Source organism: Thamnophis elegans, chromosome 2 (assembly GCF_009769535.1).
Source record: "Thamnophis elegans isolate rThaEle1 chromosome 2, rThaEle1.pri, whole genome shotgun sequence".
NCBI lineage: Eukaryota > Metazoa > Chordata > Lepidosauria > Squamata > Colubridae > Thamnophis > Thamnophis elegans.
In genome coordinates this window covers 1,453,749-1,469,535 of record NC_045542.1, presented here as the reverse complement: position 1 = coordinate 1,469,535, position 15,787 = coordinate 1,453,749, and the positions used below count along the sequence as shown (strand labels likewise).

The window sequence follows — 15,787 nt, the reverse complement described above, 5'->3', positions numbered from 1 at the left end:
CGGCCAAAAGATTTTAACCGCAGCTCGCCTTTATTTGTTGCTTGAGATGGAAATGTTTCCATTTCCATCCCCCTGCGCGACAAGTTTAATAATAATTTATTATTCCCCCCCCCCACGCCCTGTGTAGGGTACTTCCGGCCCCGCTTCCGGCGGAGTTTGACCTTTCCCCCCATCATGCTCTGCAGGAGCCGCTCTTTCCACCAATGAGCGCTTTGCGTCGGAAGCGGTTGCCATGGAGCCCCATCTAGGCGTAGGGATGCGGGTGGGCGAGTGAGCGGCGGCGGCCGCCGACAAAGGGCGCGGGGAGAGCCTGGATGAGCAGCGGCGGCGGCGGCGGCCTCTGTGGGGAGGGGGCTCGAAGGTCCCTCAGGCCGAAGCACCGTTTGCGGCCAAGAGTGTCTGTATACGTGTGGTAACTTCGTTTTCCTTTCCAGAGCATTCCCTGTTTAGCCCCCTGCAGCCCCCGAAGAATTTACCTGTTACCTCAGGAAGCCCCGGTGGAGCCACGCTGGTGCCTCCTCTCCACTTAACCTTTCCTCCACCCTCTCACCACCACCACCACCACCACTGCCGCCATGCCAGTGACACACCTGGAAGGAATCAGGCCCCCTATCCACGAGCAGATATCGGAGCTGCAAAGCAAGATCCAGCTTCTAGGTAAGGGGCGCTGGAAATATAGCAATATAGCAACAGCAGTTCGACTTCTATACCGCTTCATAGGGCTTCCAGCCCTCTCTAAGCGGTTTACAGAGTCAGCATATTTGCCCCCAACAACAATCTGGGTCCTCATTTCACCCACCTCGGAAGGATGGAAGGCTGAGTCAACCCTGAGCCGGTGAGATTAGAACCGCAGAACTGCAGATAGCAGTCAGCTGAAGTGGCCTGCAGTACAGCACTCTAGCAATAGCAATAGCAATGGCAGTTAGACTTATATACCGCTTCATAGGGCTTTCAGTCCTCTCTAAGCGGTTTATAGAGTCAGCATATATTGCCCCCAACAATCCGGGTCCTCATTTCACCCACCTCGGAAGGATGGAAGGCTGAGTCAACCTTGAGCCGGTGAGATTTGAACCGCTGAACTGCTGATCTAGCAGTCAGCTGAAGTGGCCTGCAGTGCTGCACCCTAACCACGGCGCCACCTCGGCTCTTCAAGCAATAGCAGTTAGACTTATATACCGCTTCATAGGGCTTTCGGCCCTCTCTAAGCAGTTTACAGAGTCAGCATATTTGCCCCCAACAACAATCCGGGTCCTCATTTTACCCACCTCGGAAGGATGGAAGGCTGAGTCAACCTTTGAGCCGGTGAGATTAGAATCGCTGAACTGCTGAACTGCAATAGCAATAGCAGTTAGACTTATATACCGCTTCATAGGGCTTTCACACCTCTCTAAGCGGTTTACAGAGTCAGCATATCGCCCCCCAACAACAATCCGGGTCCTCATTTCACCCACCTCGGAAGGATGGAAGGCTGAGTCAACCCTGAGCCGGTGAGATTTGAACAGCCGAACTGCAGATAGCAGTCAGCTGAAGTGGCCTGCAGTGCTGCACTCTAACCACTGCGCCACCTTGGCTATAGATAGATAGATAGATAGATAGATAGATAGATAGATAGATAGATAGATAGATAGATGATAGATAGATAGATAGATAGATAGATAGATAGATGATAGATAGATAGATAGATAGATAGATAATTGATAGATAGATAGATAGATAGATAGATAGATAGATGATAGATAAATTATAGATAAATGATAGATAGATAGATGATAGATAGATAGATAGATAGATAGATAGATAGATGATAGATAGATAGATAGATAGAGAGAGAGAGAGAGAGAGATAGATAGATAGATAGATAGATAGATAGATAGATAGATAGATAGATAGATGATAGATAGATCGGAGATATGGATGGACGGACATACATACATACATCATACATACATACATACATACATACATACATACATATTTAGTGTCACAACCCCTGGTAAGCCCCAATTATGGGAGGAAGCTAACTGCTTCCATCATCTGTCAATCGGCTCATCACAAGAGTCCATCACGACAGAAACCCAATATTTTTACTGTTGCCTTTGTTATATTTGTCTTTTTTTTTTAATTTGTGCTGATAAATAAATAAAGGGAGACTAGTATAGATCTATTTCAAGCTATTTAGCTCTCATCAGCTAGCCATACCCTTACTGGGATTCGAACCTGTGCTGTATTGCATCTTAGGCAAACGTCTTAGCAATTAAGCCACAGGTCTCCTCCTTATCAGCTGAAGCACAAATAAAAAAAAAACATATATATATATATATATATATATATAGATAGATAGATAGATAGATAGATATAGATAGATAGATAGATAGATAGATAGATAGATAGATAGATAGATAGATAGAGACAGAGAGAGAGAGAGATAGCAATAGCAGTTAGACTTATATACCGCTTCATAGGGCTTTCAGCCCTCTCTAAGCGGTTTACAGAGTCAGCATATCGCCCCCACAGTCCGGGTCCTCATTTCACCCACCTCGGAAGGATGGAAGGCTGAGTCGACCTTGAGCCGGTGAGATTTGAACCGCTGAACTGCAGATAGCAGTCAGCTGAAGTGGCCTGCAGTACTGCGCTCTAACCACTGCGCCACCTCGGCTCTTATATAGAAGGTGAGAGGAAAAGGACAGGATAGGTACAGCCCCTAAATATAAATGACAAAACTTATGGACATTTAGAAAGAAGCTTCGTTGTGCCTCGAAGGTGACTCTTTGCTCTTGTAAACTTCTATGGTGAAATAAGAGGAATTAGACCAAATAGACCACAGACTCAAAAAATAAATACGTATATAAAACAAAGATAGAAAAAAAATCTGAAAAAACATACATTAATGCCTTCCACCCTTCTGTCAACTTTCATCTTAAACTTTCCCCCAACAACTTTGCTGTTTTAATCCCTTAGATCCGGGTAGTCAACCTTTTTGTACCTACCGCCCACTTTTGTATCTCTGTTAGTAGTAAAAAAATTTAACCGCCCACCGGTTCCACAGTCATGGTGATTTGTAAAGTAGGGAAGTAACTTTACTTTATAAAATGTATAAAGCAGAGTTACAGCAGACCATGAAAGCTGGAACGCCCACTAGTGGGCGGTAGGGACCAGGTTGACTACCACTGCCTTAGATAGATATTTTTTAATTATTATACCTTGTTTGCCTACACATATTGTGTGCTGACCATAGTTTCCGAATACTTAGCAAAAGATTTGCTTCATTCATTGTTCCTGGCATTAAAATTAGATCTCAGTTATCCTCTTAACTGGATAGAAGAAGAAGAAGAGAGCTCCTTCCCCAAAACCTGGGATAATTGCAACTACACTAATCTAAATCTAAATCTAAAAAACTGAATTTCTTGTGAGGAGTGCAATGTCTATGTAAGCATGTATCAGTACAGTATATTAATTCTAGAATGTGGCCCCTATCATATAATGCTCTGTACCATACAGTCCATTGTTAGATGTAGTAATAATGTTTAACTTTATGCCATGTGTTTATGAGAATGAATCTGTGTGAAAGAATACATGAGATCCATTCACCGAAGGCCTAAAGAGCACAAAAGTTTGTTCAAGAAATATCAGCTTAACGTGGAGAATGACAACTTTCAAAAGACACAACATATGGGAGGTAAGGTTTTCATAAGAAAACCATAACAGATAGTTTCCATGTGAACTGGATCAAACAGTGGCATTCTAGTGGAAAACTATCAGAGGATATGAGAAAAGTGTCAAGTATGGATTTTCTAGGCGCAAAATTGCATGCGCACCGAACCGGCATTAATGCAGAACCCCACCCCTGTAAGACTGTTTTACTATTACTCTTCTCATCCTTCCTATTACTTATCTCTTTCTACTTATGACTATAACCATGTTGCTTGTATTTTTACGATTTATATTGTTCTGTTTGTTTCCTAGTATGATTTGATTGCTTATTAGTAACCTATGACTATCTCTAAGTGTTGTATCTTATGATTCTTGATGAATGTATTTTTTTTCCTTTTATGTACACTGAGAGTATATGCACCAAAGACAATGTCCAAACACCCTCGGCCAATAAAGAATTATATTCTATTCTATTCCTTTCTGTTCTATTCTATTCTATTAGCACTTAGAGTTATATACCACTTGACAGTTCTTTACAGCTCTCTCCAAGCAGTTTACAGAGCCAGCCTATTGCCCACAACAATCTCGGTCCTCATTTTACTGAACTCAGAAGGATGGAAGGCTGAGTCAACCTTTATCAGTATTGTCTGTATTCCTATAAATATTCCAATAGTATCAATCTAACTAAAGTTAGCAAAATATATTCAATTTAATTTATTTTCGATGAAATATAGAATTATTGAAAGTATGTGGGAAATATTTCTGCCATGGCCAATGGATGATTGCCTTACAATATCGTACCATAAAAAGTTCCTATTTTCGTTTATGGAAATGTGATGTAAAAGCACATGTTTTCAGGCTTTAAGTGTAGAAATGAACATTGTTTCAAAATCTCGTTTTCTACAATATAAATTCATGTAGAAAGAGATTCTATCATCACAGTTGCACTTTTGATTTACAGCATTAATTCCTTCATTTTAGTGGTGCATTAAACAACTTCATTCAAAATTAGCAACAATTTGGCTTTGTTGGCTCTTTCCAATGAGCCAATAACTACTTGATCAGCAGAGTGGTTTCATTTCTGCTCCTTACAGAAGGTGATCGTAAAGCTTTCTATGAGAATTCCCAATGGAACATCAAGAAGAACAAGGAGTCCATTTTGCGGTTGAGGCAGGAGAATAAGAAATTGCATCAGAGATTGGCAGACCTCCTAGCGGTGAGCTTTGTGATGCTCTTCCTCCCTGCCTCAGTGAGCCCTTGTCAAATCATAATCACCAACTTCCTTTCCCTGTCTTTGGAATTGCTTCCCTTTTCTTGTGGGTTCATACAGTATGACATTGGAAAAGAAAAGCATAATGACACTAATCTCATCTTCTCTTGGTAAGAGTATATCTGAGCTTTATGCTCATTCCATTCGGGCTGTTCTGTTCAATAGCAATAGCACTTAGACTTATATATCGCTTCATAGTGCTTTACAGTCCTCTCTAAGTGGTTTACAGAGTCAGCATACTGACTTCCCCCCCGCCCCCCTTGTCTCCCCGCCCCCCAACAATCTGGGTCCTCATCAAATGGGTTTTCTAACAGTCCGCAATGCTTAGGGCAAATAGTTTTTCAGTTTTGCCCGATTGAAACATGTTACTGGCAAGTTCATTTGTCAAGCACCATAACTTCTGATTTCATTGACTGTAAATGTGCAGATGCCAGATCAGAGTGGCAAAAATCCTGACAAGCATGAAATGGCGAAGAGAATCAGAGCGCAAAAACTGTTTCTTGGCATCTGAAGTTTGTCTGTATTTTTCTGCTCGGATCCGGTAGCTTAATACAAGTGACTGTTCCTGTCACTTTTGGAATATTGTAGCAGTTCTTTGCTTTTGTGTATCTATGCGTCTGTGTGTATGTCTGCATTTCCAAAAGTGACAGAAATAGCCATTTGCCTTTATTCCTTTTAGTATGTATGTATACATATATATATATATACATACATACATACATACATACATACGCATGCACGCACGCACATATATAAGCTGTCTCCTGAAAATAAGTCCTCCTGAAAATATTGCAATACAGAGGCAGCCATGAGTGACCATGCTCGCCACCTCCTGTACCTCAAAAATAATAAGACCTCCCCAAAAATAAGGCCAAGCACTTATTTCGAGGGTCATTTATTTCTGGGGAAACACGGTAATCCTAAAACACAGTGAATGAGTCCAAATATCACACAAGGCCAAAAACAAAAATAAGATTATAGGTTTACGTAACCTTTGAAGCCAGCTCATGGGTAAATGGGAGATGAGAGAAGGACATAAGCAACAGACTCTTTCAGAGTTCTGCTGCCTTCCTTCCTTCCTAATATAAAAAACTCAGAAGATACAGAAAAGGCTTAAAATACAATTTTCTGATAAATGCTACATACTTATATAAATCGTGCTAGAGCAGTATGAGGAAAGAAGCAAGAGAAATGCTGAACAAAAAAATCACAATGATAGAATTAAAGGAAGCATTGAAGACACAAAATAATAATAAAACACCGGGCCCAGACGGTATACCTGCAGAATTTTATAAAGCCATGCAAGAGCAGGCAGAAACAGTGATTTTAGACTTATTTAATGAAGCACTTATAGAAGCAAAGTTAACAAAATCATGGAGGGAAGCATATATAACATTGATACCCAAAGGCGATTCGGACCACCAACAAATAAAAAATTGCATACCAATTTCTTTACTAAATGCAGATTATAAAATCTTTGCATTAATAATGGCGGAGCGAATGAAAAAATATTAAATGAAATTATCCACACAGATCAAAATGGCTTCTTACCAAAACGTCAATTAAAAACAATATGAGGGTAATTATAAAACAAGTTGCACTGGTCTTCTTAGACACCCAGAAGGCCTTTGATAACTTGAATTGGCATTTCATAATCACACAGTTAAAAATGATGTGATTTGGAGAAAAATTTATAAAAATGATAGAATCAATTTATTCGGCCCAGACAGCAAAAATAATAATAAATAGTGACACTACAGAAGAAGTTAAGATATGGAAAGGTGTGAGACAGGGTTGTCCATTATCACCTTTATTATTTATCACTGGACGTTCTACTAACAGAAATTAGAAACAATCAAGAAATTAAAAAAGAGGAATATAAAACACAGGCATTTGTGAACAATATGGCATTCATATTAGAGGATCCATTAAAATCAGGAATTAAATTAATCCAAAAAATAGAGGAATTTGGTAAGGTAGCGGAACTTAAAATTAATAAGAACAAAACAAAGATCATTACGAAGAATTTTACTAAAAAAAACAAGAGCAAGAATTAGAGGAAAATATAGGAATGCAAATAGCAAAAAAAGTAAAGTATCTAGGAATTTGGCTGACAGGGAAATGCTCAACAATTAAAGAAGATAATTATGTTAAAACGATTCAGAAAATTAAGAAAGATCTGGAAAATTGGAGGAAACTACAAATATTCTTAATGGAAAGAATTGCCATTATTAAAATGAATATACTACCAAAATTTTTATTTTTAATTCATTAGCCTAGGGAATTTTTTTTTTCATAGATTTAAATAAATTAATTGCACAGTTTATTTGGTCAGGGAAAAAACCACGAATTAAATTAAAATTGTTACAAGACAGCAGAGAAAGAGGAGGATTCGGACTTCCCGATTGGGAGCTTTATTACCAAGCAGCAGCTCTCACCTGGATAAAGGACTGGATCAATTTAAAAAACAGAAGATTATTAACAATAGACAGTTATAATTTGGAATTGGGTTGGCACACCTTTATCTGGGATGGGAAAGACAAGATTCATAGCTATTTCCAAACACATTTAATTAGAAAATCTCTACTACAAACATGCTTAAAAATCAAAACAAAACATTATAATAAAATCCCAACCTGGCTATCCATCATGGAAGCTCTGATATACCCGAACGTATTGGACATAAACAAGATAATAAGATATAAAGACATATTAGACGACCAAGAAAGACTAAAAACAAGGCAAGAACTGAAAGACGAGGGAATAGATATTGGCTGGTGGCCCTATTTACAAATACAGGCAAGGTATAAAAAAGACACGGATTCTATAGGGTGCCACAAGAGCTGGATAAAATTTTACAGGGAACCGAAGAAAAATTGATTAAAAAAATATATCACTACTTATTAAAATTCAAAATGGAAGAAGAAACTGTGAAAGAAACGATGATAATATGGGCGATAAATTTTGGGTATAGTATAGAATTGGCGGAATGGGAAGAAAATTGGGAAATAAACTACAAATTAACGATGGCAACGGCTTATAGAGAGAACATGTACAAGATGTTCTACAGATGGGACCTTCCACAGCGAGAAATGCGAAAATGTTCCCCGAGTGTTCACCTATCTACTGGAAATGCAACAAACAACATGAAACATACTACCATATGTGGTGGACGTGCACAGCTGCGAAAAAGTATTGGGAAAAAAAATAAAAGATTGGCTAGAGGAGATTACTACACACCAAATTGCACTAAAACCTGAATTATTTTTGTTAGGGATTATAAAAGAACATTATGAAAAAATATTAGAAACTTAATTCTACACATAATTACGGGAGCGAGAATTACATTCGCTCAGAACTGGAAAAATAATTATACACCAACAGGCCTGGGGCTAAAGATTGTAACCCGCCCGAATGGTATGAATGTTGCGTTTTAATCATGTACTGTCTTATATGTAAAAGTCTGTCCCCGCCTTCCTTTTGATTGTGAGCCGCCCTGAGTCCCCCCAGGGAAAAGGCATACAAATAAAATAAACAACAAACAACAACAAACAACAATGTAATTAAAAAAATATTGGAATGTGCAGAGATGGATAGGCTCATGAAAGAACTAAAAGAGAAAGAAGAATCTGAATGCTACTCCGTATGGGATTTATTGTACAATTGGCTAGAGGAAGGGGCGGGGGAGAAGCAGGAAAGCAAAAAAGATATATGAAGTCATAGTTAAAAAAGATTTATTGGTATAGGTAAGACAGACACAACAGATAGGTAAAAAATGTAATATATTGCAAAGATGTAAAGTTTGTACAAACAAAATAAAATTTATTTTAAGAAAAGGAAAGAAGCATTTGTGTTGTTAAGTGACAAGCAAGCCAATCAGATACAATGGAAAGAGAACCGGTTTTTAGTGATATTATAAGCTGTAACTTTTTATTTTTTTATCACAGAATTATTTGATATTTGGGATATACACATACACACACACACACACATACAATCTGATTGGCTTGGTTGTCACTTAATAACACAAATGCTTTTTTCCTAATGCTCTAGCAAGGTTGATTATCTCAAATACAAATTATGTATGGGGAGAGCTTATTTTAACACATGCACTCAAAAGCCCAATTGGGCTTATTATCTGGGGAGGTCTTATTTTCAGGGAAATGGTATGTATGGACCAGATTACCTATTCTTATTCAACGAAAATTAATACTGAAACCCAGCCAATAATGGTATTTCTTTTTTTCAAAAAATTGGATTTAGATTACCTTCACATAATGACTATAATTGTTTTGGGGTGTTGTTTTTTTTCCAGGGAGAGGAAAAAGTAATTAAGGCTGCATTCCAAGAACATCCAAATGAACAAGGAGCTGTGAAAAATAAAACTGGGGAGGTAATTGATCATGAAAACATTTCTGAAATTCATTGCTAGATTTTTAAAAACTGGCATTTAGGGAGTTTGGGATTTCAGGGTTAAAGAAGTTTGAGAATTCTAGGCTAACTCAAGTTAACATGCTATGGTTCTTTTATGACTTGTGGACTTCAATTCTCAGAATTTCTGGTCCAGTATGTCTGACTCAGGAATTTGGGATCTGAAATCCACAAGTCATAAAGGGCTATATTTCCCCACCTCTGCTCTAATGAATACCAGGGGACTTATTTCTGAAAATGTATATAGAATTCTAGCCTTAGATGGAATCTTAACATTAGGTTATTCACAAAAAAGAGCAAATCCCAGGGCTATACAATACAAGATTATGCTTTTGAATTAAACTACCATATGCCTGGTATTGTTTTTGACCATATGAACTTCAAAACTCCAAATTCAACAAACAATAATCAGGCTAGATAATATCATCATACCCATCAATTTTGAAAGATTTGTGCCTTCAATTTGTTTCTATATACAATTATATGGTAGTTTTAATTTTTAAAGGTCTGTTTGAATAACAGCCTACTTTAAAGTCCACTTTATACTTCATGAATTTGTTGATTGGTAAACGTTTTTCTCTAAATATCTTGCTTTTAGAGATCTTTGTTTTAAGGAGAAAACAAATATTTTCAGCAATGGCATTCAATTTTTGAATTATTCTTCCTAGTACACTGGGGAGATGCCAACACTGGCACCTTTAAACCTTTTTGGAGTATAACAAAATATCTTAATCAATTGGCATAAAATGAAGTCCGACACACTTCAGGCTCACCTGCTTCCTTTGCTTCTACCAGAACTAGAAAGAAACGTTTTAAAGTTTTATTCTGTTTTAGACTGCCTGCCAATAAATTCTTCATTTGAATAAGAAATATTACTGTCAAGAAACCAGCCCTGTCTTCAAACTGATCGCATTCTAATCAGAAACAAGTAATTCGTTTTAGAGAATAAGGAATTCATCTAGCTGTTTGTAACATGTGGATTTATCTTACTTTTGCTTTTTCTAAAAAAATTTTTTTAACATATTTTAATTGTGTTAAATGAGGAAAATTAAAACTAATGGAATTGAAAGGAAAAACTCCCTTCATTTTATTAAAAAAAAGATTTTTCAGGCTCTGCAGTATCTGTTTGCTCAGATGAAATTACGAAATTATCTAAATATCTACAGGGAGGTTGGAATAGGGGTGGAGGGTCAAATGACAAAACAAACATTGCAATTTAATATCTGTTCCTTTTGTCCACGCACTCTGACAAAACCATGGGGCTTTGAAGGTGCTTCTGCAACATGGGAAGGAAGATTTCTCAATTTAGGCTTTTTCTGATCTATTAAAAAAAAAATCTGTCTATAATTCAAATCCTCCTTTTCTCAGTAAACGAACAGCCTGTGCAATTGTTCAGATTGCTTTAAACGTTTTCCTTTCCTCACAAGGGTGCTATTCAGATAATCAATCACCGGCTATGCGAGAAAATAAATCAGTTAAACAATTTGAAGCATCAAGTGGAGATGAGGAAGCTCAGGCTGGAGGAGCTGCAAACTCAATACAGTACCAAGGCACAAGAAATCAATGATATGCAAGAAATGGAAGAAGGGAATATCGAGGCAGCCAAGGTGAGAGAAGCCTGAATCTCTTGGAAAGAGGAAGCCAATACTTTTCCTGAGCTTTCCTCACAAGGTCTACAACAATTTGTCACAGCCAACTTGCCATCGCCAACTCACCACGGCCAACTTGTTGCAGCCAGCTTGCTGTGGACAATTTGGCAAGCTAACCCACCGTGGGACAACTCACTCCAGGACAAGAGTTACAATAATATGAAAGAAATAGTGGAATAGAACCATTAAAGAAAGGATGCCCAAGGAGGGACAAAATGAAAAGTGAATGACAAAAATTAAAATATTTTAAAAATTACTTTAAATCAGTGGTTCCCAAACTTGGCAACTTTAAGACTTGTGGACTTCAACTCCCAGAATTAGAGCTGGCTGGAGAATTCTGGGAGTTGAAGTCCACAAGTCTTAAAGTTGCCAAGTTTGGGAACCACTGATTTAAATAATGAAATTGAATTGTTCAATTATCCAGCAGCAAGTTGTCCTGTGACAAGTTGCTCGTGTTGAGTTTTCTCTCAGCAAGTTGGCCATGGCGAGTTTTCCCTTTCCATTCCTCACATGGGCTGGCAGCCTTTTCCAATATTCAAATAGGCGTAGTCTTTCCTCATTGTTTATCTAAAACAAAGCATAAAAGCTCGGAAGATTGTGTTGAAGGCTGTTTGGAACCTCTTCCCTTTTAGAAGTGCAGGGCGCAATGGGTTGTGTGGCTGCAGTCGGATGGGAAAGGCTTGAGAGCCAGGATCCTAGCCTGCCTCGTTTTCTCACAAAAGTGGGACCGAAAGAATCAGTGCATGAAGGTTTCAGAATGGCTTCAGTTTGAGCGAAGCCAATTTCTAGAGCCATCCAGGTAGCATGAGGGTCATGCTTTTAAGACAGAGATGAGTGCATGTACTCTTCCCCTCCTGTAACTTGAGAGACCGCCTCCTGCCGATTACCTCTCTGAGACCAATTAGATCGCACAGGTTGGGTCTCCTCCGGATTCCATCTGCCAGCCAATGTCGGCTGGCGACTCCCCGGGGGAGAGCCTTCTCTGTTGCAGCTCCGGCCCTCTGGAACGAGCTCCCTGTTGAGATCCGGACCCTTACTACCCTCCCGGCCTTCCGCAAAGCCACCAAGTTCTGGCTGTTCCAGCAGGCCGGGGGGGGGGGGGCTGAGAAGCATTTACCTCCATGGAAATTGTGAATGTTGGTTTTGTTTTTAATATGTTGTCTTTGTCTCGTTCCCCCATTTCCCTTGTCTTTTGTGAGCAGCCCGGAGTCCTCCGGAAGTGGGCGGCATACAAGACAAACAAACAAACAAACAAACAAACAAACAAATAAATAAATAAATAAATAAATAATAAACTCCTCTTCATGGAATACAGTGATGACTAAAATACCCCATATATTGCTGTTTTGCTATTTGGACTTTCCAAACATTATCAGATAACAGCTCTCATTTTTTACTAGTGGCAGCTATCCTCATGGGACAATTGGTAGTTATAGGAGGGCTGGGCTGATTTGGATTGGAATTGTGACAAGAGCAATGATTCTCTCTTCCTCTTGTTACATTACACCATCCAGAATAATTTTTGATGAGATGGACGCCTATATAAATTTGATAAATAAATAATATCCTAACCACATCCACTGTTTGACAATGAAAATCAAGCATGTGTTTGCTAATTATAAGCGTTAATATATAGTTTGTTGGTTGTTATTGTAAAATTAAGTAAATATATCATAAGGGGGAGGAAAAGAACGAGTCTACTGTTTTCTCCCTTAACTCTGTCCTTATTCTAGCTATTAGATTTACATCTAAGTACTAGCTGATAACCCTGATAAAAACTGTTCTTCAGCCTGTTTGTGCGGCTGTCAATGCTGGGACAAGTAACAGCTCACTTCGTTACGCGGTGCTAGGGATTCGAACCATCGAACTGCTGACCTTCTGATCGACAACCTCAGCATCTTAGCCACTGAGCCACTGCCTGAGACCCAACCCTCACTGTTTGTGGCTAGTCCCTCAGAAAGTCTTTGATCCAGAACTGTGACCACAAACAGATGAATCATTCTTCTTTTGGGATGCTCACAATAAATAAAATGCCCAAAAGCATTTTATGTATCACCTCATACAATACCTGTCATACAATTGAAGTTATATACACTGAAAATAGCAATAGCAGTTAGACTTATATACCGCTTCACAGGGCTCTCAGCCCTCTCTAAGCAGTTTACAGAGTCAGCATATCGCCCCCAACAACAATCCGGGTCCTCATTTCACCCACCTCGGAAGGATGGAAGGCTGAGTCAACCCTGAGCCGGTGAGATTAGAACCGCAGATAACAGTCAGCTAAAGTGGCCTGCAGTACTGCACCCTAACCACTGCGCCACCAAAAGAATAAGTAGATGCCAAGTGTCGAATAAGAAGTCCTGGACTTTTACCAAATCACAGTCCACACTATTTGAAGAACAGGAGAATGCAGTCTTAACAAGAAAGCACACTACGGACTCAGAACCATAGCCTGGAGGGGATCTTGAAGGTCTTTTCCTCCAAACCCCCTGCTCAAGGCAGGAGTCTTATACTATCCCAGTCAAATGGTTGTTAGACTGTTTTTGAAAACCTCCAGTGATGGAATACCCACATCCCCAGGAGGCAAGCTATTCCATTTCTTTTGCTTGTAAATTCCCTCAAGCTCAGAAAAATATTGGAAAGTTTTTCTTCAGTAATAGTGTGATTAATGTGGACATTCCAATCCTAGACTAGATGTCAGCCTCTGCTTCACTTACTGGCTTTCGGCTGCCATGGCAAACGGGGAGGGTGGGGCTCGGTATTTGGGATGGGAATAAATGGTACAGGAGTGATAGTCCAAAGGGGAGTTTTGTTCTCACCCTCTTCTGCGCATGCTGAGGGCCGATGTTTGGACCTGGTCAAGGCCAACCGTCCTGCCTACCAACCTGATGATGCTTTTTGGAGATGCAACCCACATGACCCCCTAAGGGAGTTGCAGATTGGGCAATGGAGTGGGGGTTGATGGAGGGAGGGGGCTGGGCAAATGTTTGACATGTATGATTTCACCCCTTTTTCTGACTCAGACCTTGCTTTACTTCGCTGCTATCTATAACCAGTAAAAGTACTTTTAATTCCTAAACAATGGAGTTGAGAGGTTTCTTCCTTGGTTACTGAATGAGGCATACCTGGCACTAGGAGGCCTTGCTCACTGTTACTCATGTCTTAATATCTCTCTCCACTTGAAGAGCAGCAAGGGTGGTTTTGAGTGCACTTTGGTATACCCGTGCAATGCATCTACTTTGTGAGCTTCGCTAGTTCTCAGTGGGCTTTCGAGTGCAACTCGATCTGCTGATTGCTCTATATAAAGGGACAGGACCACATGTCTCCAGTAATTTGTTTTTCATCTCAAGAGGTCTGATTTTGCGGCCCTTCTGTTAAACCATGAGGCCTAATAGAAGGAAGGAAGGAAGCTCCCCTTGTCTGTTACAGCACTCCCCTATGGCACAAAATATCCCTTGAGTCCCTGATCCTGCTAATCTTTTGTAAGATACTGGAGATCTGTTTCTTTCCCCAAACATTGGACCAGACTATTAGTGTTGTGGCTATATGGAGTTGAGTGACTCCAGACGTGATGTGTTGTTTTTAAATTGTTAAGTTCCACAATATGAAAAACACTGAGATGAAAATTGATCTCTTTGGGGCATTGAGCTACTGTAAAGCAATTACTCACCTTTCAGCAACTCTATAGCACTTTACCACAGGGACCAAAATGAATTGGATGGAGTTTTAGAGGCTTTTCAATATCCTTGGCTCAGCTGCTATCTGAATTTGCTGCTCTTTGCATCTAGACTCTGCGAACACTGGAGAACCGTTTGGAAAAGGCCCGATTCAAGACTGAGGAGGCTGTACGCATCACCAACATGTATAAGAAGCTAAAAGCACATATGCAGGTATGATGCCTTTATCAAAATAGATGATTTAAAAACAGGATACACAACCCTAGGCATTCTCCACAATCTTGAAAGAAAGAAGATATGTTTTACCCACTACTAGTGTAGTGCTATTCAATTTGCAGGGATCAAAAACCAACATAACATATTTTGCTCAGGGGTTTCCTGAGGAGGAGGTACCTAATCTCTGAGCTCCTGTTAATATCTGGATTATGGACAGTTTAGGAATTTATGTCCTCAATAATTTTGTTGTATTTTATGGCCCAAGGTGGAAAATGTGGGAACATTAAAGTTGATTGTTCTATAATTCTCTCTGAAATTTTCATCCCCTTTCCAGGAGGAAAGCTTGCACTTTCAGAACAAGCTGGATGCCCTGGAAGCGGAAATTTTACGTCTGCGCCATGAGCTCCAAGAACTGGAAAGCGTGAACACTGAAGCACAACATGCTCGCAACGTTGCTAGGGTAGGGGAATGGGATAAGCACAGTATTAGATAAGAGATGTGGTATCAGCAATGGAAGAGAATATGCAATGCTCTGTTCAGTCTCACAACCATAGCTTAGGATCTAATTCAAATAAGGTACTATTCTGACCCCCTCCTCCGTCCAGTAACGAAAGCCGACACAAGCTTAAATGGAATGTCCTTTAATAACAAGACCCCAAAACCTCGGTGGCTGAAAGCCAAGCAAAACAAACAGATAAGGACAGACAGAGATATAGAGATAGATAGATAGATAGATAGATAGATAGATAGATAGATAGATAGATAGATAGATAGATAGATAGATAGATAGATAACAATAACAGTTAGACTTATATACCGCTTCATAGGGCTTTCAGCCCTCTCTAAGCGGTTTACAGAGTCAGCATATCGCCCCCACAGTCTGGGTCCTCATT

General features: G+C 39.5%; 1 protein-coding gene across 2 annotated transcripts in view; it reads left to right on the top strand.

Annotated features, from left to right (window-relative positions):
• The window catches only part of CCDC151 (coiled-coil domain containing 151), a 30,296-nt gene that overhangs the window by 582 nt on the left and 13,927 nt on the right, over positions 1-15,787 (top strand). The window contains exons 2-7 of one of the 2 annotated variants that reach the window (XM_032209338.1): positions 435-657; positions 4,746-4,867; positions 9,237-9,314; positions 10,780-10,959; positions 14,790-14,891; positions 15,229-15,354. In XM_032209338.1, coding sequence (XP_032065229.1) covers positions 576-657; positions 4,746-4,867; positions 9,237-9,314; positions 10,780-10,959; positions 14,790-14,891; positions 15,229-15,354 — 690 coding nt within the window. In that variant the 5' untranslated portion in view covers positions 435-575. Of the gene's footprint in view, positions 1-187; positions 658-4,745; positions 4,868-9,236; positions 9,315-10,779; positions 10,960-14,789; positions 14,892-15,228; positions 15,355-15,787 lie in introns of those variants that run through there. The other variant, XM_032209337.1, reaches the window with a different exon arrangement.